The sequence below is a fragment of the Poeciliopsis prolifica genome, unplaced genomic scaffold (assembly GCF_027474105.1).
Source record: "Poeciliopsis prolifica strain line A6 unplaced genomic scaffold, Auburn_PproV2 SCAFFOLD019, whole genome shotgun sequence".
NCBI classification, from domain to species: Eukaryota; Metazoa; Chordata; class Actinopteri; order Cyprinodontiformes; family Poeciliidae; genus Poeciliopsis; species Poeciliopsis prolifica.
Window position 1 is genome coordinate 4049316 of NW_026562394.1, and position 26921 is coordinate 4076236.

Genomic DNA, 26921 nt, shown 5'->3' on the forward strand with positions numbered 1-26921 from the left:
CAGCAACAACCTGCTTAAATGCCCATCTCAGTCCTCAGACCTGAATCGCATCATAAAGCTGAAGAAAAGAATCTGGAGATTTAAAAAAAAAATTTCAAAAAAGGAATGGTCAAAGACTGCTTTGAATATATTCTAACTTTTATCTTTCAATGCCGATGTGAAATTATATTTCTGCAATACAAGATGGTGTTATCTTAAGTCTTTCTTACAAATCTTTACCAGGGTTGCCAATAAGTGTGGCTGCTACTTTACGCTCAACTGCGTTTGGCCTCATTAAGACGCTTGTTATCTCTCCCACACGAGCAGAAACCTCAGTCGTATTGATCTGGCCGACGTGTCTGTGGCAGATTGCGGCGTCTGATAATTGGTTGTGTGGCGTGGTGAGACAAAAATATTTACCCAGTTTATTGCCTCTCATTGGTATTATCAACCGAGTCTGAAGTGCCTCCTGATGTGACCCTTGGATGCTGTCCTGTTTCACTTTGTTGGCCTGTTTCACCTGCTGCTGCGTGGAGGCTGACAGGCCACCATCTGTAACACTTTGGCCACTTTCAGAGGAAGCCCAAACTGAGGATGTATTTCTTCATGCTGCACAGCTTGTGTTTGTTGAGAGACGTGTTGGCTTGTCTCGCTCATTGCCATCCACGCTCCAGAGTGCAGCCATTCCTCATTCAAATGTCACTTTAATCTTCATTATAGAAAGAGAACTTTATTTATAGGACGGTGAGGAGTCTTTGAGAGATGCTGGAGTGAGTGCTGATAGTTGGCTTGGGACAATGGCCGAGTCATGGCACCACAGAAGGATTTAAAATTGGTCTGTAAAATGTCTGTTACCTTATAATATGCAGAACAAAGCAAGGGCATCTTAAAGTCATCCTGGAACCAAAAATCATAAAAATATGTCCTCTGTCCCTTTGAATCTTATAAAACACACTTTCCATGAAACATTTTTCTGTTATTTACCAAACCTTTATCCATATTAATGAATTTGGACGATAATAGAGAATTCTTTTTACAAAACTTGGCGCAACATTGGTTTCACATCAGATTTTAAATTCCAAATGGTGTCGACATCAAATATGTTCAGCCTGGCTTTGATGCTGTAAATTGGCCTGCGACAGCTGAAACGGTTCCTTCCCACTGACGTCTTTGCATTAATTATCAAACCACAAGAAGTTCTTTCTTCGGGCTGGTCTTCACAGGGTTCTCTCTCCGATTCATGCAGCTCATTTTCAAGGAACCGATTGGCAGATTAGCAGAAGTTAAGCAGAAGAAAATGCCGAAGAGGCAAAAACAAAAAGAAAAAAAAAAGTTTGTGGTCATTAAATTTGTGCTGCACTGCAACACTACCTATTTATCCTGATGTGCTGGCTTTGAAATAGCCTCATTAAATAGAATAATGGCTGCAGGCAGGACAGACCTCTTGAACCGAAGAACATCTGGTCAGCACCAGCTGGCTGCTCATAGATGGATCCTGCCAACTTTTTCTTTTTTATTTTTCTTTGGAAATTTACTGCAAATTGCTCCCATGCAGCATTTGATGTTGTCATAAATAATTATTTATATTTCTTAAAAAGGATTTACATTTTTTCTTTCTATAACAAGGCTTCCACAATTCCCACTGACAGTTGTTTGGCTCCAAAAGACTTCTGCCTCCTTCAGCTCCTACAGTTTTTCCTTTTCAAATGTGCATCATTACCATTGGATATGTTCTGCTCACTAGCGTCTCCCTAACTGTTAACAGGAACTGTTTGCAGTCATTCCTAATACAGTTTTAGACTGTTTACATCTACCTGATGTGTGATTGAGCCTTACAAAAGTATTCACAACTCAAACATTTTTGTACTTCAAAATAATTTCACATTCTAGCTTTGTCCATATTTGCAAAAGAAAAAGATTAAGAGTTTTTAAGAGTGCTGTGTTCATTTGTTTGAATACAAATAAGTCGATATGAGCCAGAACCAGATTTTACATCCACATATTGACATTGTTGTCTGTTCTGATTTGCAAAACAGTTTGAATTTATAGAGGTTAGCTGGAGAGCATCTGTGAACTTTGATTTTCAAATTTTGTCAGATTCATAGAAGAATTTTTCTGGGCCATTTTAATGCATGGTTATGGTTTGATCTACCCAGCTCATCTTAGCTCTATATGTTCAGGATCATTTTCATGATGAAAAGTGAATGAGTAATACACATTTCTTTTGTAGATGTACCAGGATTACTCTGTAATTACCTCTATTCATCTTCCCTTCCACTCTGACCAGCTTCACAGTTCCTGCTGAAGAATAACTCCCTCACATATGATGCTGTCAATGCCATGTCAGGCTGTAGATGAGGATGTGTGTGTTGCTGTTATTTCCTTCACACATACTGTTTTGCTCGCGTTCCAAAAAGATCGATTTTGCTCTTGTTTGAGAATATCAGAATCAAAAAGAGAGTCATTGTTCTTGGCCATGCCATGTTTGCAGACACAAACAGTGACTTTGGTTCAACCTTGCTCTCTTCATGACGCTGTTTATTCTTTACCAAACCTCTTGAGAACGTGCTGAAATTAAATTGCACACAAGTGGACTGTCTATGATATGACTAATGTCTGATGGCACTGGACTTTTCTTAGCATTGTCGGGGTAAAGGGGGCTCCAGGAGGCTGCAGGCAACTTAACCACATACTTTTCAGATTTTTTTTATGATTCATAAAAATGATGTCCTCTTTTCCTTCCATTTCACAATTATGCAATACAACATGCTGTTATTTTATAGCTTCTCACAGATCTTTACCAGGCTTGCCGATAAATGTGGTTGGTACTCTATACGAGCATACAACAAGTATGCTCGTGTAAATCATAAGAGCATACTTTTGTGTGATTTACACATGAAATCCCAGTTAAATATGATAAAATTCAGGGGCGCAGCTTAATAAAAATGGTACCTGGATAAGCAGAAGTCATCTGAATACTAGTGTAGATCAAATCTAATGTCCACAGTGCACATTTGGGTTGAGATCCATCATAATTAACATAAAGTTATATGTGTAATAATCTAGTTTTTAATGAGTGATATACATTTATTACCTTTGCAGCTGTTGGGAGAGTGTAAAATAAATGCAGCTACTTAAATACATGCAGCAGCCTATAAGCAATAAATATTTCTGTTTAGTCAAAAAGAGCAATTTGGCGTACCTCGTCAAAGCACATGCTCATCTAAACTGAATTAAAGCACAGTGCATTAGCAAATGTGCTTGTTAAAGATCCTGTTGTAGTGCTCTCCGTCTCCCTCTCTGTTCCTGCTGCTTAATGAACTCTGCATAATGAAAAATAGATCTTTGGCTGCCATCAAAATGAAGCAGCGCCATTTAGCAGCGTTAATGGCAGCGCTCCCTGCTATCTCCTGCAGACAAATGGGGACGGTGGGATTGGTGGAGGGCTTGCATTTGATGTGTAATCACACTGCCCCGCTGCTGAATGTCTCTTTGGTTTCGTCTCCGCGAGGAAACATCTGATTAATTGCATATGGCTAAAGCGCTGCACTCAGCAGTTAAGCATACGGGCTGATTAACAAAGAAAAAGGGAGGAAGAGAGATAGCAGATGTACCTCCCCGAGAACGCTGCGCCGTGACCTCACTCCCAGACAGAACGCTAGGCCTCGACATCCTGCGCTCCCCTTTTGTGAAGCCACCACCCGTTTGTTTAACCTCTTTTTTAAAACTCAGAGACCTTAATATTGGGATTTAGACACCAATTTATCAGCCAGGCTCTACTTGAAGAGAGAGTTGTTATCTGGTTCTGTTCAAGGACTCTTTAGGCTTCATAGTGAACGTCCAAAGAGAATTTAGGCAAATATAACAGAAAAGTTTTTTTTTTTTTTGCTTCTGCTGGTTTCAAAGGATTCGGATGAACTTGAAGTGAGCTTCAAGGCTAAATAGAACAATCATATTTGTTAGACCTTTATAATTGGGCCGTGATCTTTTTGAAGTCACATCTGAGAAAGTTTTCTTTTACTCCTGCTGAATAAATTTGAGCTTCTCTGCGGGACTAAGCTCGCCTTAAGATTTACTGCAAACGGAGTGTGTTTGGAGAAGCCGTTTGAGAGCTGCATGTTTATCTTTGAGTGTGTGTGTGTGTGTGTGTGTGTGTGTGTGTGTGTGTGTGTGTGTGTGTGTGTGTGTGTGTGTGTGTGTGTGTGTGTGTGTGTGTGTGTGTGTGTGTGTGTGTGTGTGTGTGTGTGTGGCTGACCTCATTGGTGAAAACCTCAAAGAGCTCTGTGCATCCACTGAGAAGGTACAGCTGAGGCGTTGGCTGTCTCCAAGTGTTTCTGCATGAACCGAGCCTCCTCTCTTTACACTGCGCTTTATCCGCTCTGCCAGACACCCAAAATGGCAACGATTGATCCGTGCACATTTGAACACGGAGAAGCTGTGCAGCTTTAAAATAAGCTAACAATCAACATGTAGATCTCCACTGTGCAGCACCGAGCCTATAAAAGCAAACGAATTGTTAAATTATTAATTGAGAAGCTTTTGTGCAGATCAGGTTGTGTATTTCCACTTTTCCAATTTTCTGTCTTTTGTGTCTGTTTAGAGAAAAAAAATAATCATTCTCATGTATTTTTTATGAACCCTTTTTTTTTTTCCTGAAATGGTTGGTGAATAGCCTTGACAGAGCAGAAATCCTAAGCTGTCTTCTCAGTTTTCTTTTCTTTTTTTTTTTTTAAAGGTGAGCTGCACCCTTTGCTCTCGGTTTCATCCAAAGATTTTACACTGCATGCGTCACCGCGTGTTCCCAAATTTGTTTTGAGGAAAAAAAGCTACGGCTTAGTCAGTCTTGCAGACTTGAGCAAAAATGGTAATTCTCAACCCTAACAAGGCCAAAATAATCCTTAGTGGACAGTTCATGCAAACCTTCACTATTCATTATTTGCTTCATCTTTTAGGCATTGTCTGCATCACAGTATCCCTCTGCTGTCTTGTGAAAGTAAGACAGCAGAGACAGCCTTTAACATCTTTGTCATGCAGAATTCTAGTTTTATTTTATGTGATCAGTAAACACCTAAGTAGCAATAACTGTGAAGTGGGAGGAACATGATTTGTGGTTTTCAAAGTTATTTTATAAATAAAATTCTGAAAAATGGGCCGTGCATATGTATTCACACCTTCTACTTTGATACCTCTAAAGAAAAACTACATTCAGAGGCCACCTAAATAGCAAAGAGTCCTCTCCTTGTGTAATTTTTTCCTGGTGCAAATTCAGCTGTTCTATTAGAGAACATTAGTGGACAAACAATAAACAGTAGGTCAGGGAGAAACTATGGAGAAATTTATCCAAACTTTGAATTACTTGCAGAGCCGTTATATTTATCATCTGAGTAAGAAAAATATTGCAGACCTACCAAGACCTGGACTGAGGTTTAGGTTTCCCATTTGCAATGTGCCAAGAGCAGAAGCCATGTTGAGGAAATATGTGGATCCAGGTCTTTTGAGCAAATGACACCAAAACTGGAATGACCCAATCAAAGGCCAGATCTCAGTCCAATTAGGAATTTATTAAGACTCGGAAATACCCAAAAAGACTTTCTGGTGCAATAAAACAAATGTATATCAGTTTTCTGATCTTGTCTTTGTAAATCATTTAGAAAATAATTTCCTGTCTACTTCACAGTTATGCACTACCTTGCGATGGTGTAACACACTTAATACAACTGAGGAGTAGGGCTGTTGCAGAAGGATATTTCGAATACGCTATAAATTATTTTTCCCATTGATGGAGTATTCGGAGCTCTCTCTGTCTCTCCAGTGCTCTTCTCTCTGAAAAGTAGCAACTCCGTTCTGACAGCAGAAAAGCTATCGTACTCCCAACATCACTCCACACAATTTAACAATACTTATTTGGCTCTCAACCCCTGGCAAAAAGCTGGAAAACTCAACGTCATGCTGCTAGCACATAGCAACAACTCACTGGCGGAAGAGAGAGCGCTGCCCACCACAAATAATGACCCGGGCGCAACGCGGTGCGCTAAATAATAAAACAGAATTTAACGAAGCTTTGAGGCAGATACATTTTCCTCAAGGAATTTTAATAATAGAGGCACTCGAATCATTTGAGGAATCATTACAGCCCTACTGAGGAGAAACAGAAGTTCTGCTAAAACAAAAGAGGTTTACCAGGAAGAAATAAAGGAATTAAACTTCAGTTGGATGATAGACACCAAAGATGACAATGTAGGGGATGTACAGTATGGGAGTTGAGCAGCAGTTGTAGCTTTGACGTATTCCTTGTTCATTCAGAAATGGATTTGGACACATAATTGCAATCAAACCAACGATGAGTGATTCATAACAGTGCATCTTATAACAAGAACAGAAATCCATTCTCTCCCTGTTCTGCTCAGAGTTTGAATGGGGGTGGTAGTGCAAGTTTTATTTCAAGTGAGACAAAGGGCTTTTTTTAAAATTCTCCCCTAAGCTTTGCCTCGGTGTCTCACAGACAATGCAAGGACCATATCTCATGGAAAGATAAAGAGAGACAAGGAACAGAAGAGTCAGCAAATCCTTTGTGCCTCTTTTGGAAAAAAATAAATGCTGAGCACCAACCAATCAGATGTGCTGTCAGATCCATCAGATGCTATTTAACTCTTCAAATTTCAAACATTCAAACATCAAGGAGACCTGCTCTAAAAGCCATCGTTCTTTTTTTATTTTATTTTATTGGGTTTTAAGCTTCATCTTATGCTCATTTTATGCTGATCAGCCTCTGTTGACCTTTTTTAAGGACATTTTTTGAAGACAATGCGGCACTTGAGATTTTGCTAAAAACAATTCTCTAAAAAAATATATATTTACACTTAAGCTACAGTTCCTATTTTACTAAAATGTTCAGTATGAAATATTTCAGTTTTGCTGGACTCAAATAAATGTAATTCTGTCTCATAGAAATGATTTGCTGACCCAAATATTGTGAAAACAATTCTGATTAGCCGATTGGTAAATATGCAACACAATATAATATTTATATATGCAAAATTCAGTCACTTTAGTTTTTTAAACATCTTTTGGTGATAGGTGATACATTTAAAAGATGTACATCAGCATCCACGCATAAATTTCATTGAAAAGAAAAATCAAAACAAAGAATGAAATGTACATCACGCCGGCCTGTACCGCTAGCAGAACTTTGACCAGAGTTCTGTTTCTATTACTTTAAACTATTTGGATTTATCCTTTTTATAATGAGAAAGTGATATTTTGTGACTTGTGAATGAAACCAGCAGAATATATAAAGTGGCTTCCGCCAAATGTTTTTTTCTGGCGGTTTTCAGTTTTCGTTAGGTAGAAAATAATCTGTGTGATTATTTCTGATCTGAGATTTAGTAGGAGTGGGTGGCGTGGAGGTGTCTGAGCTCATCGCAGTTCATCTAATTGGAAACAAGGAGCTGCTATCTACACTGGACTTCACTTGGAGTGGGTGTTGTCAGACTAATTGTACTCAAAAGTGTCCTTTCGCTGTCATCTGCCAACTTGAATCCATTTTAATTTGTCGCCTCCGTCTGAATGGCCCACTGAAATCCGCCTTCTTTGTTGAACCACATGATTGGGCTGAGATTGTTTTTTGAGGTTTTCCCAAAGTAGAGTTCAGTTGTTTTAATCTAAGGTCGCTTCGATGTCATGCTTGGTTCGGAGCGACCCATGAAGACGATGCTGTTAGGATGCCTCGGAGAGGACTGTAAGGAGGTCACCTTCTCCAGTGCAGGGGGAGGATCGACTGAGTCACAGTTGAGGCTGCACACTACGCTCCTCCGTGACTCGTCATGTGATCCGCTGTCCAAGACTGAAGGGAAGGAGGACACAGCCTGGTGCCACAGCAGCTTCAGTAACACAAAGAGGATGCAAATCCTGTGGTTAAAATTCTGCAGGAAAGCAGAAAAAGAAACGGGGCATCTAAGAAAATCTGTACTTCCAGATGTAATTTCCTATCCCTTTTATTATTATTTTTTTTAGATATTACATTTATTACATGTCTTGATTATTGATTCAGAAAAAGGGAAAAGGTATTATAACAGAACAGAACTGATGCAGCACATATAAATCCCATCAGGAGGCATTTACATAAATTACAACAAAAGTTTGTTATTTTCTATTTGAAAAACAAATTTTTGCCCGATGTCTTGAAGTGTCCCCTTCATGTTTCTGCAGAATGTTTTGTTCTCCTGATTGTCTGTTTTGTAAAGTGCACCAGTACATTCTGCAAACCCACACAACATGATGCTGCCACTGCCTTACTTTTATGTTGCTTTTGAAATAGTGACTTCTTCATAACTGAGTGACCTTTCAGCCTGTGTTCAATACTCATTTTAATGACACTGTTGACTGGCAGGACATTTCCACAATTTTTATATTTGCATATGATTTTTATTTTTTTGTACCCAACAATGAACGTGGCTTTTGGTGGTCCACAATCATTTAAAGGCGCAGCAACAGAGATGTATGCAAACTTATGATTCTACGTTAAGAAAAAAATCCGTCCTTCAATGTTTTTGGTATTTAACAAACTTTGGTTATGGTAAGGAAATATATGCTTTCATCTCCATCCATCCATCCAGGCTGAAAATTAGCCTTCAGCCCAAAAGGAAGCATTTCATTTTAAATAAAAATATATTTTCATTTTTTTATTGCAGTACTTAAAAAAATTTAGACCTGGCATTATAGTCTAACTCAGGCAATGTGGGAACCATTAATTAATGAAGTCCAGTAATTTGCCAATAATAATAATTAAAAAAAAAACACTCCCCTCTCCAAAGTAATATAAATGATTATGAGCCCTCTCCATTTTTACTTTGCTTACAGTTGGATCTTAAAATGTTCTGCTGTGTAAAGCCAGCAGTCCCAGCTTTAAATAGTACTAGATCAGCAGAGTACATACTGATCGTCTTGGCAGAGCTGTGTGGGCTGCAAAGCTCATATATTCCAGAGATTCCCACATAGCAGCCAACTCTGCATTGTGCTACACGCCCAAGCAGTTGCTGCTGTCTTTGGGTTTTTGTGGTGAACAAACTCCCAAATAGTCAATTTTATGCATGAAATAAGTTGCAGTTATTTTCCTGAAGAGTCTGAATCCACATGGAACACATTTGTAGAGCTTTGTGAGAAGTTTCCCAAACCCTTTGAGCAATTGATATAACACAGCAGCCCGTGTTTCTTCTCCGTCTAATTGGTTCTTATGATGCTGATTTGCACAACATCTAAAATGTGAGGTTTTTTTTTTTAACCAACGTTGTTGTGTCGTAGGCCTGCTTTGTGTCGCCATTAATCTCTTCAAGAGAAAACTCGGTCTTTTTCCCAGTCTCTTTGAGTAGCTGTCTATAAAAAACTGATTTCAGCCGAAAGCTGATAAAAGAGCAAACTGTCGGTTCGAGTGCTGGTGCAAAATGAGCTTCAGAGGGAGCATATGTCGCGTCGCTGGAGACTTTCCCCTCCCGTTCTGTTTCAGGGAGGGCTTTTTTACAGACTCAATTATTCAACATGGAGGTTCGTCTTACACCGGGACAATGACCTTGGCGTGCAGCCTGAGCAGCATCGAAATAGTGTAAAAGAACCATATTTCTCACATGCAACGGCCTAGTCAAAGTCCACACCTAAATTAAAAAATAAAAATACTTGACATTTTTGTCACAGATTCTGTCAAAAATTAGACAAAAACCTTTACACAGTTTCCCCCAGAAAACCTGTTAGGCCTGGCGGTTGGGTGCATTCATCCAGCGGCCCGTAAAGTTTATGAGTTAAAAATTTTGAAAGTTGACAGGAAATTTGAAAATATCATCTGATAATTATGTGTTATTGAAAGATTATTTCCTGAACACAAACTATAAAGTCTTAAAAAATGGAAACATTTAAAAAGAGTTAAATAAATAAGCAATATTTAGCCTGGTTGGGGCACAAGTAAAGCCTGGTGGCCTGCCAGGCTTATAATACGCTGGGGGAAACCCTGTTCTGTGTATAAATGTGTAGAATTGCTTGAGGCAAATCCCAAAATACCTGCATCTGAGATTCCAAAGGGAACGCCACAAATTTTTGCTTCAGATTTCACTGTATGACTCTCTTAGTGTTGGTCTAGCACATAAAATTCCCATAATATGCAATAAATGTTATGGTCATAGTGTGCCCAAACCTACAAAAAAAAAAAGAGTCTGAGGACTATAAATATGTATTTGTAAGTTGCAGAAGAACATCAAGCATGTCTAACAGAAATGATTCTTGCAACAGTAAAAACCTAGAAAACACAGAAATGACAGTGAAATGTTAGAAATGTCCCCGGTGAAATGCAAAACGAGCCACGTGGAGCCGCCTGTTGACTAACAAATGAACTGAGGCAGAGCTGTTGTTCAGGCAGGCGCCGGTTTTGTGCAAAATTCTGTTCCCCTGTGAAAATCTGTTCGCCCGTGTCGGGAGCGCGGATTGCAGCCAGAGAGGCGGATCTGACCATTTTCACGGTGCTTCCGATTGATTTCTTGGCAAAAACGACTCATATAATCATGTTAAGGTTGTAACATTCAGTTTAATCGGCAGCTATTGTTTTAAAAAGCAGCAATTGTAAAAATAAATAAATGAGCGAGGTCTTCTCACACTGTTCTGTGTTATTTTAAACGCCAAGAGAATTGGTCTTTCTCCAACTTTTGTCAAACCTGACAGAAATAAAAGTCAGTCACCAAACAGGTTTCCAACACGTAGAGTGTATTTATAATTTTTCATTTCTGATATAAGAGGATGGAAGCTGGCTGATAGCAGGGCACAAAAATTAAGACTTCCTGAAGAGAGGAGCGTGTCGGCTTTCTGGTAATTTCCGTTCTAATGTAAAGTATTACAGATTACTGTATTAAGGAAATTTCTAGTATACTACATGCTATCACACATAAAACATTTTGAGAATTTGGAAACAGTTGCTCTTTATTTCCCAAAGTTATGGGGGGAGTAAAGGGAGAAATGAATATTTCAGCTGTCCCCCCTCCATAAAATGGGAACAAATTAATTTACCTGCAAGTCTTGAACTGTGGTTATTCCTTTCTGCATCAACAATAAATCATGTAAGTTTGAAAACATTTGCTCTTTATTTGACAAAGTTATGAGGGGAAGTCATATATTTTAGCTGCCTGAAGTAATCTGTTCCCCATCTATAACATGGGAACAAATTAACTTAACAGCAAGTCTTTAACTGTGTTTATTCCTCAGATAAAATCAGTCAATAAAAAGCTACACCACACGTAAAACCAATCTATTAGTCATCTTTATAATTAAACATATCAATGCAAGGTCATCTTAGTTTCCTCAAGAGCTTCCTCACATTGCAGCACTTAATATTAACACACTTTAAGCAAACAGTTCAACAACCCTGCAGCCTTTGGTCTCCACCGAAGAGGGAAGTAAGTGGATTCTTAAAAAGTTTGACCCACTTTCTTTTTTGTTTACTGCAAACTGCTACCTGCTCGGGAAGGTTGAAGTGAACAGCACAAATGCAGTTTGTAAAACCTAAAAAGAAAAACAAAAAAACAGAGCTAATAACAGCTAAAAGCCTCCAGACTGGAGCACGTCTAAAGACTTGTGGAGCTCGCCGGAATTCATTTCCATTAGCGTCCAGGTAGTTTTGTTGAGTGCTGCAGCGGGAGAGATGTGTGATGTGCTATAATTGGCATTGTTACAGTACGCTCCCAATTTTGAATATGTATAATTGTTCAGGTCATTGCTGAATAATTGAGTCTGTAAAAACGCCCTTTAACGGTCGTCCTGCCTGCTGCCAGTTGTAAAATGCACCATCTGTTAGCAAAGTCAACCACAACTATGAGTCATTTTGGACAGCGACCAATAAGGCAGTGCAGAATTTATACTTTCCAACATATCTTTATTTAGAGGTTTGCATACTTGTGAATTCATACAAGGTCAGGACTTTTGAGTTAATTTCTTACAACTAACAGCTCAACAACAGGTTGCACATATAAACGTCTCCGTCCAAAATCACAGGCTCATTCTAGTGCGAGAAAACGCACGATAAACAAAAAAACTCAAGGGAAACGTGCAAATCCCCCCAAATCCTTTCTAAAGCAGCTGCTAATACATTTAAAAATGTCATACGTATCCCAGATTATGATGCTCAGAGCCACACGTAGCAGAACTGGGAGGAGAGCTGTTGCCCCTCTCCCCCCCCAAGTATAAACATGACCACGCTTCTGCAAATGTAAGCTGATAATGTCCAGACTGAGGTCAGCTTCCTTTTAATCATTAGACCTTGTCACAGAGCTTCCTGACAGCGTGCCGTCACCCTTGTTTGATTGCTTAACCTCTGCGCGTATCAAACATGGAATCGCGGGTCTCTTTCGCCTTCGTAACTTCCGCACCCAAGGGGCTGGCGTGGCGGCACACAGCGAGAGCCACTTGTCTTTAAAGGCCAAATCTGATCTGAGCGCTGTCTGCAAAGCACTTCACTGTGAAGGTCACCGGCAGGGGAAGGGAGGGCGGATGTGTCAGCTAAGTTTGCTGTGCTCTGAATACTTAGCAGCTCCGTGCTGAACACGTCAACTTGCAGGTCTAAAACGATTACCAGTAAACGGCCGAACTGGTTAAGGGCAGCAGGTTGTTTCTGTTCCAGGAGCGACAAAGAGAAACAGCCAAAATGGGCCGCATATTTATTATGGGTCCTTTGAATGCTCAGAGATATACTTGTTTTAAATGATTTTAGACCTTTTTAACATATTGTTTGCTGCAGCTCGAAACTCCCCCCGGAAAGATGTAGCTCCAGTCATCTTTGAGGTTTTTCTGTGGAGTTCTTTTTCTGATTGAAAATGCAATTTTTGAGAGGTTTTTCTGCTCTGATATAGAGGCTGTGTTGTCTGAGTCATTTCCGTTGGTACTTCTGCCACTTTTTTTACAAATCTTTTATGATGAGTAACCATGGTAGCAGCAGGGTTGTTAGACTGGGGAGCAGGTGATTGAGCTTTCTAACTAATGCCCAGATCAAGAAGTTACATGATCAAAAAGTAGCTGAAAAAGAGATGTTTCAAAGACGGAAAGCCAATGAAAGATAAGCTACAGTGGACGGCTAAAGTATTCACCTCTTGAGGTTTTTCACATATTGTCAGGTTAAAACTATAAACTTCCATGTATCCAAGTGGAACTTTTGATATAAAACAACATTTTAGGAAGTCAAACATAGCTTTTTGTCTCAGCACCTGGTCAGCTTGCTGCAATTAATGGAATCATGGATTCAGGAAATGCTGCAAAACAATATTTGATCATCAAGTTGTGCCTTTAGGTAGCACCACTCTCATAACTCTGTCTCAGAATGGCTTCAAATATAGAATGAATGTTTTCAAGTGCCTCAGGAATACCTCGGACGTAAATTTGATTGTCGCATAATCTTAAATGGTTTGAGTTCAAAAGCCCTCCAAGGAGGGTGAATGAAAACAGTTCTTCAAAAGAGAATGGGTGCAAAAATTCCTCCACAGTTTTGTAAAAGACTATTATCCAGTCAATTCAGTATTGAATTTTTTTTTCATGAAACACTACATGCAGTCCTAACTATGTTTAATAATAAGCAATTACCATTAACTTGCCGTAAAGTAAATTTTCTTACAGAGATTACCTGTGAACATTGATTTACTAATATTTTCATAAACTGCCTTTTTTCAGCAACTGAAATATCTTCAATTTCCTGCAGCTTAATGCTTCCTCTAACATATTATGATGCCTCTCATTTTGTATAATCAGTATCTATTCTGGGGCATATTTTTTTGTCTTTAACCAGGACATATATTTAACTCTGTAAGATTCTGTCTTATATTTTTTCACCGCCTGTATCCACATTTCTGATCTATTTCCAATGTTGCGAGTCATGCATGAATCTCTTAGAGTGCTTATAATGTGAGGTCTTTTAATATAAATATGTGTAATGTGATAAATAACACGAGCAGTTAAAGGTATTTGTTCCATTTGACATCAAAATAAAGCCGTTTCTAGCTGTGCAGTTTGAGGCGTACAGACATTTGACAAGGGACACATAATATTAAAAAGCCTCATGCCTGTGGCTCTGTCCCATTTTTCTCTCATGCACATTTATTAGCCAAATGCTGGGTTTACAAAGATCTTACCCAGGAAGCAGAAAAGTAAATGTAATTTAAAGATATGTAAATAACCTTTAGGAATTAGTTTATTCACTGCACGCGTTGTAAAAACTAATAATGTTTCTTTTTGCGCAGCAGCTTATAAAATAAAAATTACGCTTTTAATAGGAGATGCTATTAAAATGGTCAATGCAAAAAGATTGACTTGCATATCTTAACTATCAGTTGCTTCTATGGATATGTTTATCCATGAGAGTTGATGATCGAGGCACATCTCCATTTGTCAAATTCTGATAAGTATTGATGACCAAAAATGTACATTTTACTACATAAAAAAATGCACTTCAAACAATGCTTGAAGGGCCTTTTTTTGAACAGCATATGAAGGAATCTGCAAGCAGATCTTTTTTTTTATGCTTCCTAAGTTTTTTTTTTTGGCAGATAGATCCTGTCATATGCTTGTTATGGACAGTTGGTGACTTCAAGATGCCACTTTTTGCCACAACACACAACTTCCTGCGGGCATCCATTCTCAACATCAACTCACACAGCTCAGTGAACCAAAACGTTGATCACTGGACTTCAGCTGGGGATATTTTTTATGTTATTTTATTTTTTTAGAAAAGGTGGACTTCTGACTGTAAAACGGTGCTGAAAACGATTGTTGTGTGACAAAATGCCAGTTTAATTTCCTTTCAAGATTTATTGTGGAGTTTACACACATTAGTTCTACTTGAAGGTATTTGGTTCTCGTATTTGCTTTTATCATTGCTACATTTCTTCCATAATTCCTGAGACTTTGACCAGCCTTGTTGATCACATTCCACTTTTCCCAATTTAAAGAGCAGCTTCAAATTGGGGAAACTGTTCCCAATACATGATGCAGTGGTTTCTGTGTCATGTATATTTAAACTTCAGAAAGTACAAGCAATTTTCTGAAGTAAAGTTCCTTATACTAATAAATACCAGAATTCTAACAAAAAAAATAAATATTAAAGTATACTTCTAAAATAATTTCATACATTTTAGGGCTGCAGTAAGAATAAGGGTGGCAATGGTTTTTAAAACGGTAAGAATTCAAGCAATTATTTCTGAACTTGGGATTTTGCTCCACTCAATAAATTGCCTTGAATTAAAAGGTGGATTTTTTTGGAAATTAGCCTCCTGCACTAAAAGATAAAGTTTTTCACATCCTTAAACAAAAATACTAACGTTGCTTAGAAATAATATATTTCCCAGTAACTTTATTCAAATGCTTCAAGCACATTTTGAAGCCTAACACTAATTTATATAATTTAATTGAACTTAAAATATTAAGAAGTAAAAGAAAAGAACTTGGTTGTTTTCAGCTGATTTATAGAAAACCTGTCATGACTGCTGACCATAAATCCTGAAACCTTTAATAAATCATCACCGTTTCGACTCTGCCCTCATTGTGATGAGACTTTTTAGCATCACAGCTCAGCCCTGTTACTGTCAGCTCAGCTTCTCCCTTTCTTATAACTCACATACTTTCATCACCCGCTGCGGTGAGCTCTGCAGAGTCAACACGCCGTTAAGTTACATCAATTGTGTCGTCTGAGCCACAGCCCATTTTACTGCATAGATGTCAGTTCGTTTCTCAAGTCTTATTGTTGCAGTTCAGGTTGATTCTTGGCTGTGGATTTGTTAGTTTGAACTCCTCCACCAGGCATGAAACATCTAAGTGTGAGATGAGAGTTACCAAAAATGCCATAATTGCCCAGTTAATAGTTTAATTATCCACTCTAAACCTGCTGTTTAGGGTGTAGCACCCACAGTTTTGACTTAATCTTTTTGTGGCACCAGACTGTGCAACTCTTCAGTCTGTATTCTCTTTGTTGTTTTAGTTATTTTTAGCATTTGTCTTTACAGTGGCTAATTTAATCTCAGTATGAGCTCTTCTGTGAAGGTTTGCTAGAGAACATAGTGAGCAAATATCATGGAGACCAAGAAAAAGGTTTAAATGCAGGGTTAGGTTATAAAAAATAATCAAAATCTTTGGACAACAACAAAAAAAATAATGTTCAGTCCTTCCTCTGGAATTGGAAAAGGTCTGACACAACCGCGAAACAGCCAAGACCCGGCAAATTGACAGCCTTGGCAAAGAGAGCATCTATCACGTACGTAGGCCTGATGTAACTCTGGATCCGAAGCTCAGGGATGGAAATCTGTTGCCAAGACAACTGTTAATTGTGCACTCTACAAACCTGGCCTTTGAGGAAGAGTAGCAAAAGTAGAGAAAATATTAAAGGCTAGGCAAAATACGTGCAGTTTGAAGTTTGCCCTGTAGGACACGCAGTAGATGCCAGGCGCTCTGATCACTGAAGAACACAAATGTAGTTTTTGGTCAAAACAGAAAATGCTGTTTGTGGGAAGGTTTTCATTCAGCTGGTGGGAGTTTAGAGGTTGGTGGAAGGGCGAGTCGGGCTGACCGCGGTGGTTCGAATCCCCGCTATGTCTGTCTCAGTTACACTCGGCTTGCCTGCTGGTGTAATGTACCACCAGCGTGTGAATGTGTGCGTGAATTGGAGAATGACTGAATGTGGGCAGGTCATTTTCCAACAAAGAGATGCAAATATTGAGGAAGTAGTCTAGCTTCTAGCATGGCATTGACCCAAAATATACAGCCAGAACTACAATGGCGTGGTGTAGATCAGAGGAACCTCATGTCTTTCAACAACCCAGTTTAAGCTCAGACCTTAATCTAATTGAGAAGCTTTGACAAAACTCAACAATAGATGTTTTCAGATGCTCTCTGGCTGTTCTTATTGAACTTAAGGTGTTTTGCAAAGAACAACAGGAAACAAATTCAGGTTACAGGGTTTCTCCCACTATATTATAAGCCTGGCGGGCCACCAGGCTTTACTTGGGCCCCCATCAGGCTTAGCATTGTTTATTTACTTTAGGTTTTCTTAAATATTAGCATTTTTTAAGACGTTATAGTCAGTATTCAAGCAATAATCTTCCAATAGTACATAATTATCAAGTAATATTTTAAAACTTTCTATCAACTTTAAACATTTTTTAAGACAAAATGACGACAGGCCACCAGGCTTAGCAAGTTTTCTGGGGGAAACCCTGGGTTATATGTGCAAATCTGGTGACGATGTGTCCCCCAAGAATACTGTAACTGTGGCAAAAAGTCATACAGGTTTTGACTCAGGGATGATGGATACAAATGCATGTTTGATTCGTTTTTTGTGAGAAAAATAATCTTGTTCTTCACAGTTTAGCAACTTTGTGTTGGTCTATCACCTAAAATTGCAACAAATATTTAAAAGTTTCTAGTAGTAATGTGACAAATATATGTGAGTTTTTTTTTAAAAAACTAACTGCAGGATCACATTTGTTATGGAAATGTTAAACTTTTGAAAACTGAATCTGTGCTGTTTCTTTTTCTTCGTCAAGCCTGTTCACTTTTTTATGTTTGTGTGTTTCTCTGTCATCCAAAAAACCCCAAAAAAACTGTTCAGTAATGGAGCGCTCTCCTCTTTATCCCCCCCAAAGGCTTTGCAATCCTCCAGGCCATAATGGAGTCGGCTGTAGCCAATAACTGGCAGGTGACGGCTCGCTCTGTCGGGAACGTGAACGTCTCAACGTACACACAAATCATCAGGGAGATGGACAACCGACAGGAGAAACGTTTTCTCATCGACTGTGAGGTGGATAGGATCGACTTAATACTCCAGGAGGTACTGAGCCAACACACACTGCTGCTCGGCCTAGTTCTGCTAAAGAAAAGTAGCACACTGGAAGCAAATCTGTCCTTGAACATCAGAAAATGAATCTTTAAGATCATGATGTTTTTTTTTCTTCCTCTCTATCCAAATTTTTCTGCATGTTTTATCTTTTGAGCAAGAGAAAACATGTTTATTCCTCTCTTTCTTCAGACTTCTCGGCCTTAGACAAACTCTGTAAAATAGGACAGTTTTCTTGGTATTTGGCTCCACATTTTTCTCGTTTTTTTGTTATTACCCTAAGCTCCTCGAGTGCATCATGATTGCCTCACATCTCAAAATTTTCATTTTGGAAGCGATGTTAAAACAGCCAATCTGGGTTCTTTCAATCAAAGCTTGTTATTCCCTGATCTCGTTATTGATGCACTCATGTCTTTGTGCAACTGCATGTGTGTAGTAAGAGGTCACCTGGGTTTAATTCACATAGAGGAACTACATAGCCTGCTCCTCCGTGTTTTGATGATCATCAGTCCCTTTTTTCCACGACTTAGCTGCTTGTTGTTTCACTCGAGAATTTTTAATGTTTATTTATGTAGCCTATTAAATAAGAACCAAGTTAAGACTTTTCAGACTTTCTTGGATTAGTTCAATGTGGTGAACTGAGAATTTGAGCTTATGATGTTTTACTTTTTTAAGATTCATTCAAAAACCTTTAATTTACACTTTTAAATAATTTGAAAACTTGGAGGAAACTGAAATATTTCCTGCAATCATCAGCTTGTCATGAAATGTACAGAAACAATTCTGGTATCTGGTTACAAATCGCGTCCAAACAGAAACGTCCTGCTGCCGTTTCTCCAGCTGATCCCAGAACAGGTTCAGAACCCGTAGCTTATAACAGAAGCCTGGAATAATTTTTCATATTTTAGTTGGTAGCAACAATTGTACACCAAAATATTTATGAACATGTAGGCTGAAACGTTTGCCCGTTTGATTTCTTAAATTTGGTCAAGTTCAGTCAGATTGAATTTTAATTTTTCAAGCAGCACCACAGATTTTCTGTTGTAATTTGACTGAGCCTAACACAAAAATATTAGTTAATCTAAAACAGGAGGCTGCAACATTTACAACCCAAAGAGCTATTTTTACATTCGGATCAGTTAAGAAACCTTGCTTAGAATCCCAAATATTATATGAGGATAAGCAAAAAAGATAAATATGTATTGTAGAAAATGTATCGTCATATTTAAAGAACCACAACTTTTCCCTGTGGTTTTACAAAATGAGGAAGGACACATTTTCTTCAATGGAAATGTCATTTCAAAAAACAAAAAGAAAACAGTTTTCAAATTAATGACAAAAGAGATCCCAACAAATTCAGTGTAATTATGTCATGAAAAAGATAAAAACAGCTAAAACCTGCTTTTGTTTATATACTGTATCTAATTGTGATTGTGTCTAATTCTGATTATTTGTTTGAGCAACTATAAATTCCTAATGATGTTTGAAAACACCAAGAAAAAGTGGCTGTCCTATACATATACTGTTTTTTCTTCTTTAGGTTCCATAAGAGCACCGATAAATATTAAAATAAGATGGTTATACGGGGCAGTGTTTTATGTTTCTGTAGCTTTGACTTCAGTGCAGAAGAAAATAAGTTACAAATACAATTCTCCTGTATTTAGCAGCATCTGCAGGGTTTAGGGTGATGTTTTAGTGTTAGTCATTTTGCTACACAAAGAATTTTCTATGTAGGCCAAAAAGTTGACCTATATGCAGAAATGTGGGTCTCCTCTGGCCAAAGGACCTCGTTGTACCTTGTTTTCTTCTTGGTCTACTGCAAACTGCGAACAGTACTGCTTGACTTTCTTTGAGCAGTAACTTTCTTCTTGTGGAGTGCATCATCCAGGAAGTCGACTTTACTCAATGAAATTGCTGCCCCTCTTCTGAAGCTGAAATCTTCAATGAAGTATAACATTGTGATGACTTTTTATGTTTTCTTTAAAAGTATCCTGTGATTTTTTTTCCCCACTTCATCCCTGACTACTTGCTGAGCTTGTGTCAGAAAAGAAAAACATCCCTGCAATACGACGCATCTGCCAGCATCTGGAATGCAGAGATGGTAATCAAAATGAGCAGCTTGAATTCTTACATGCACACACACAGTTGGGAATTGTTGCCAAATAATTTCATATTTGCTTCATTAAGGCAGGATTTTTCCTCTTCTGTTCAGGATATCCCCAGCTGACAGTGATGAAGCTTTTTTGCTAAAGCTTGACTCTTGTCTGACCACACTGCCAGATCCACAGAGCAGTGCACTGATCGTTGTCCGCCTGTATCATCTACTCAGCCTTATGGCTTTCTGTCTGACTAAGTCGCTTTGCCTTCATCACTCCTCATCAGTGTTTGTTAAGGGATCTGGACAGCCAGATCCACAAACACTGATGCAGTTCCCAAACCTATTCCCTTGGTGACTCATAGAGCTTTCTGTTGTTTTGCTTCTCTAAATCTCTTGCTTAAAGTAAAAGTCATGTTTTGTATTTCTGCAGGCCCTTTTCTAAGTTGGATAGCTTGTTTTTTCTTTGATGTTGAGCAGAGTCTGTGGAAACATGGGTGTGTTTTCCTCACTGTGCCTGTTTTTTGAGAGACTGGTGTGGAATGATTACACTAAGCTAAAATTGCTTGAGTTTTGCTGTATTTTGACAAAACAATTAAAACAAAAAATATCTGATACGAGTCCATTCAATTTTTCGCTGTTGAAAACAAGAAACATATAATTTATCCATCCATTTTCTAAATGCCTGTCTTTGCAAGTCTGCAAGTTTTTAGTAAATGGACCTTGTGTGGCTGCATGGTTCGAACTCCCAATCTGTCGTTGTGCTCTTGGGCAAGACACTTCATCTGCCTCGCTGCTGCAGGTGGTCATGGAGCCTGGTGCCACTTTGCTTCTGTCACTCTGCACCAGGCCAGCTGTGGACCTCAAGCACATGGAGACTGAATGTAGTGCAAAGGCTGAGTTATAGTCATGCTGTAAGAGTTTCTGATGGAGCAAGTCGAACGATTTCGTGGGCTTTTAATTTTGATGTGTACCTTGGTGCAGGATTCTCTGAAAATCAGCCCTCAGAGGATTTCTGTAAATGCCAGAGTAAAAATTCAGACCAGGCACCATGACAATGCACAAGGTGCAAAGTGCAGGGGTGGACCAGTTCAGTGCGTCAACAACTAGCTTTAAGCGTTTTGTAGTCCTATGAACTACATAAAGGCCATTTACCATTTATCTTAATTAATTTGAGTAATAATTATAATTTTTGATTATGTGTAATTTTTTTATGATGAAATAAATGCTTATTCTGATAAATATCCAGACTTCTACTCATTATGAAGATACAGACATCTGCATGTAAGTTGATTATCTTTGATAAAAAAAAAATGTTAGGCTTGCATTCAATTCCAGTGAAGTGCAGTCAGTATCATTAATAATAAAAAAAGTAGTGCTAAACAGACAAAATAAAGAGAACATAGAAGATAAAAGCTCAGAAATATGTCATTTCAAATCATTTTTAAAATCTATGCAGCTGGATTTACGTGTTAGTCATGTGCTTCCTTTTTGTGTCTTAGCACACTTTTATCCTTCTGTGAAAGCTTCAATGTCTTAACCTTCTGTTCTTTGTTCATATTTCTGAATATGACGGTTTCTACCCTGCACATAATAATCTTCATTATTGATGGACAGACAGACTTTACTTTGACCTTCATCTACATCTGTTTCCATTACCTTGGACGCAGGGGGGATATGTTTTATGCAGCGCTGGGAAATGTGTGATTAACCAAGAGAAATATGAGTTTCTCTATCTGCCCTTCACAGTCACACAAAGTGTTTCTTCAAACAGTTTTGGATTACCTTCCCATTAAATGTGAGACATTCAATTAGACATCGGAGGCCTCTTTCTGCAGCACATGAAGCGGATTCTGAGAGGACTTCTCGCCTGCGGCGCGTTGAAGTCGAGTCGGATTCGGCATCCGTCCCTCTGCTGGCCACGCCCTCATCTTGTGAGGATGATTCCTTATACAAGAGAGTGTGACATCAACACTTTTTTAAATGTAATATCAGCTCCTGTGTAAGTAGGACACACTGTCCCGTTGCAGCAACAACAATGAGCCTACTATAAATAGCCTACTCTCCTAGCCTGAGGGAAGATCTCTATGAAGGCAGGAGTGAGCAAACGCGACTTATATCAGTCAGGCATCAGCTGCTCTGGAGTTGATGTGTTTTTCAATCAGTCAGATGTTTCCCTTTCATTTCTTTTTGATGAATGCAAAGCAGTCAAGATGCCCTATCCAACCATTGATGCACGTTCCGAATATGCAGACAATATGTATTTTGTGAAATGCCATCAAATGTACATCAAATCAATGTTCCAGTTACGATTAATTAAAGGGATCTTTGCAGTTTTCTGGAAGTTCATTCCCAATTCACTGGTTATAAAAAAATTTAATGATATTTCTCCATGCTTGGGTTTGGTTCTGGTGCAGAGTAGACTTGAACCAGAACACCTGCATGACATAATCAGTTTCCCACAGTGCATCAGAATCCTGGGAGGCCACCAGGCTTTACTTGTCCCCCACCAGGCTAAGCATTGCTTATTTTTTGAAGTATCTTTTTAAAATGTTTGCATTTTTAAGACTTCATAGTTGATGTTCAAACATTAATCATCCAATCTTCTAATAACACATCATTATGAAGTGATATATTAGTATTTTCTGTCAACTTTTTGAGTTGATTCTAACTCAAAAACATGACGGCCCGCTGGATGAATGACTGCCCCAGTGAACAACCACTGGGCTTAGCAGGTTTTCTGTGGGAAACCTTGCATAGTAGATAATATTTTTGATGTATACAGATTCTAAGTCAGTTGGTGATTTATAAACTAACAACAGTGTTTCAAAGTCTGTTCTCTGAGCTACTTTAGAACTGGGGTGATGTGCTCTCCTTTCCTAGATTTAGAGAGAACTCAAGCACCAGTTCGAGATCAGCTTCTGATTCTTTTAGTGTGAAGACACTAAAAGATAAATGCATGTGTGAGTTTGCTGAGACACCAGTCTTTTAATTTTGTTGATGAAAGACCGACTTTCTGCATGTGTGTCTGAAGTTCCAGGTCACCACACCCAGGTTTTTGGACTGATCACTTATTTCTAGATGTAATAGCTGAAGCTGCTCGCTGATTCTGGATCGTTCCTCTTTAGGTCCGAAGACCATAACTCCAGTTTTGTTTCTGTCCAGCCGGAGAAAGTTATGGCACACCAATGCATTGATTTGTTCTAAGCATTTGTTCAGTGCTCGGATGGGTTCAGAGTCTCCTGGCGACATTGTGATGTAGAGCTGTGTTTCCTCCTGTGCAGTGGAAAGCCGGAGAGCCGGTTGGAATCGATCTTGTTGACTCAGTTTGATGCCTAGATGGAAACATGAGCAGAGCTGAGCACCCAGAAGCGTCCTGGAATTACAGTCCAACTGAAGAACATGAACAGAGCGCTCTGAAATCAATCTTGTTGGATTGTTTTTAAACTCTGAACTGGCAGTGATGCTTTTGGTAAATACTTGCTATTTTATTTTCTCTGGACTTTCAGTTGATATGTCTATGTAGTTTAGTTTAGTGTACTTACTAAAAATAAGCAAATGTTATGGCTCTGTCTCGACAGAGGCAACCGTGAAATTTCCTTTAAGTTAGTCTCATTTTCAAATAACTTCATATAAAACAGTTGGCAAGACATAAATATCAGCGTTAATTTGTTTCTCCCAAGAGTTATTAGCAGAAAACTTGCCATACTAAAGGATGGCGTATCTCCAAGGTCCTTTGTCTGAATGGATTTTCAGGTACTGCTTTTTCTGCTGGAGAGATATATTTAGATTTGTGTATAAGTAAAAAATTTGTTTGCCAGTTTTGGAGTTGATTTTGAGATCACAACTGAAAAATTAAACTGGAATGCAAACTAAATCTTTAGTTTTCTCCAGTGCCGGCATCCTGCATGTTTTAGTGGTAGTGACGACCTTTTCAGAATGTCAATGTTCTTCTTCGGCCATCATTTGATCTGGGTGCATTAAATCAGGGAGAGAACTGCCGTAAGACATTCTGCTCTCTTTGTGTTTGCTAAATGCCAAACTTAGTAGTAAAGAGATCATTTTTAGACCAATTACTTTCACAGTATAGCCTGTTATAATTTCATACTAACAAAAAAATCAATAAATTTCTACCTCCTAATATTATTTAAGAAGTTGGGAAATTTATTAGTTTCAGTTCTAGCTTCTGTCTGTATTTATTTATTTAACAGGGGCTGCAGTGCAGCGACCGTCTGCCTGAGCAACAAATTAAATATAAAAATATTCAATATCATGAAAAGTGCATGTATGGTGTGCCAGCCTCTCCTGCCTATCAAATATATCCCAGTTACAAGACCACTGTATGTACATAAACAATAATTTTCTTTGGCTTCACTTTCACATCAAGAGGACAGGCTTCAGGCTTCTGAAACAGTTCAACTTTGAGCGTAATGGAGGAGGGTTTAGCACTAGTTTGTTTGTTGTCAGGCATCTAAAGAAGACCCTGGAGAAGTTTGCGTTAAAAGCAAATCCGGGAAAAAGAAACAACATCAAACGCATTTATAGGAGTAGAGTTGGCAGGCAGGTGTACTGCTACAACAAAGACTTTTAGAACATTACAGGTTTGGATTTTCTATTTATTTATTTATTTATTTTCAGTTTTGTTGAAACTGCTGCTCAGTAAGAAAACTGTGATGTTTAAAATTATACAGCTGGTGGGCTACTACAAACAGAATATTCAGCAGCTCCGAAATGTGCAGAGGGAAAAAAATGTCTTGCTTAACGGCTTGTGTTATACTGAAATAAGTTGATAGATGGTAAGAGTAAAATGTTTTTTTTTTCTGTATTTCTGCAAACGCGCTGATGCAGGCAGAGATTTCATTATGCGTTGCTGCCAGGTTTTGATTAAAGATTCAGCTTTGCGGAGGGTTTCCACCGAGGTGCTTGAAGCAACATTTGTCTGATATGTTGCCATGTCCTTCTTCCTCTGTAACCAGGCCTGGTAACAATTAAATTCCTTTTCTCATCTTGCCCAGTTTTTGAGCATCATAACTGTGATTAGATTATCAGTGTAACAGGACAGTCATTGACTTCAGGATGTGCGCGCTTGTTCTGAATAAGTCAAATCAGTGTAACGGAGAAAAGCCACTAGCTGTGAGAAGAGAGGCAAATCCTCTTTGAGACACTCGGGCAGACATCCAACTCTGTGGCTCCAGCCTGCTTAATTAGAGTCAGTTCCCCCAGGAATATTTAGGTCGATTGTCCTGCAGCTCAGCCATGCCTCAGACAACAGAGTGGGCGGGAAGATCCCTAAAGATGGACAAATCCAGAAAACCTGAAACAAATGGGGTCTGAACTTCACATCGTCCGTTTTACGCATCTTTATGCGGTGAATTGGTTCTTGTTTTTCCAGCCTGAACATCTCATTCTATAAAGCAACATATTAGGAGGCTTGGCCGGTAAAAGGAACAGAAGTAAACCAAAGGTTAAATTTAATGCTCGTTTTCAAGTAATTATTTTTAGAAGTGCAAAATATCTGTTTTTTGTAAAAGAAAATAGTTTTTAGTTGAATTTCTAACAAGCAAGCTAAAAGTGTAACTTTCTTTTAGTCAGCTAACCGGCAGTATGTGGCAACAGGTTACTCTATTGTTTTACATGGTCAGATAAACTCTGACACTTTATTAAAGCTGTGGGAAACCTTTACAAAAATATGTTGTTTTTTTTTTCAACATATCTGTTAAAACTTTCAGCTTGTCCTGACGGTAAAACATGAAACTCCTCTGATTTCTCTCTGTGCCATCTGCAAGAATAATCTGCTTCTTGTCAGAAACAACCAATCCGAGCCAGGAGAGAAGTCTTAAGACTGTCAATCACACTTATGTATGTGCTGCTTAAGATTAATGTTCTGCAGAAGCTCGTGATTATGGAGAAACAACTTACCCTTATAAGAAAACTGTTTGTCTGCCATCACTGGTGGCTATGCTAACTAGCCTCAGTGTTCATAGCAGGCTCTGTTGTAGGAAAGGAGCACATACCCAAACTTGATTGACAGCGCTATGACACTCCTCCTGACTCTCACTATGGGGATTTGTCCCATTTTCCCTCCTCCTGGGGTCAGATCGTGGGGTCAGATGGGGGCATGTTACAGTAAATATCAGAGAATAGCTGAAAAAAACCAAAGATTTAAATGTGACACCTAAAATAAATAAGAATAAGTCAGAGATACAAAATCAAACAGCATCTCATCGCTGAGATGGTTTGATCTTAAGCACAAATTCACCATTTTAGAGACCTCAGGATCAGAACCGTTATAAATCTGATTTGACTAGACCGGTGGCCCTCCGAGGATATCTGGGATGATCTGAAGAGAAGAGTTTGAGCTAAACTCTTCTGTTCAGGATGCCTGAATCTGTTTTGTGATTCAGGCATCCTGTTTGAATTCTTGCCAACATGGACTGCAGAGGTAGCTGTGTGGCATGGGGCTTTTGCTTTCTCGTCCATTTAATGAACATTAAAAATTAAAAGCAAGTGAGTTCAGTTGACTTCAGGACCTCATATTGTTTTAAGTTCTGGAGTCTTTCTTTCCACTCCCTCTTAACAATTCAAATAGCTTTATTTTCATTTAATAGTCTCCTGGTCATATAATAGTAAATGAGTAAGTCTGTATAGCATAGGGATTGCTGAAACTGGAGTGTTAGAGTCCTAAAACTATTTTTCATACCCAGATGCTTTTTTGTTTTCCAGAACAACCCTGTCATCAGAGGGGATGTTTACGAGTGTAGTGAATCTAATAATTTGTCATAATATCAAAAATAAGTTAAACATGTCGATACAAAAACAGAGACTGATGAAAAATGTTTCCAAGACAGAATTTGAGAGATTGGATTTAGCAAGAGAAAAATGAAAAGCAAACATTTTTGATTTTATTTACATATCAGATTTGACTTACCTTTGAAATTAAAACTCGATTTAATAATTGTATTTTTGGCTGCTGCTAGCAGGTTAAGAATAACATATTTGTTTGCATTA

General features: G+C 38.6%; 1 protein-coding gene across 7 annotated transcripts in view; it reads left to right on the plus strand.

Annotated features, from left to right (window-relative positions):
• The window catches only part of gria3a (glutamate receptor, ionotropic, AMPA 3a), a 74472-nt gene that overhangs the window by 15746 nt on the left and 31805 nt on the right, over positions 1-26921 (plus strand). For all 7 annotated transcript variants that reach the window (XR_008606856.1, XM_055043315.1, XM_055043313.1 and 4 more), the window contains one exon: positions 17628-17812. Coding sequence is in view for 6 of the 7 variants with exons in the window: in XM_055043315.1 (XP_054899290.1) it covers positions 17628-17812 (185 nt within the window). In the remaining variant the exon portion in view is untranslated. The remainder of the gene's footprint in view (positions 1-17627; positions 17813-26921) is intronic.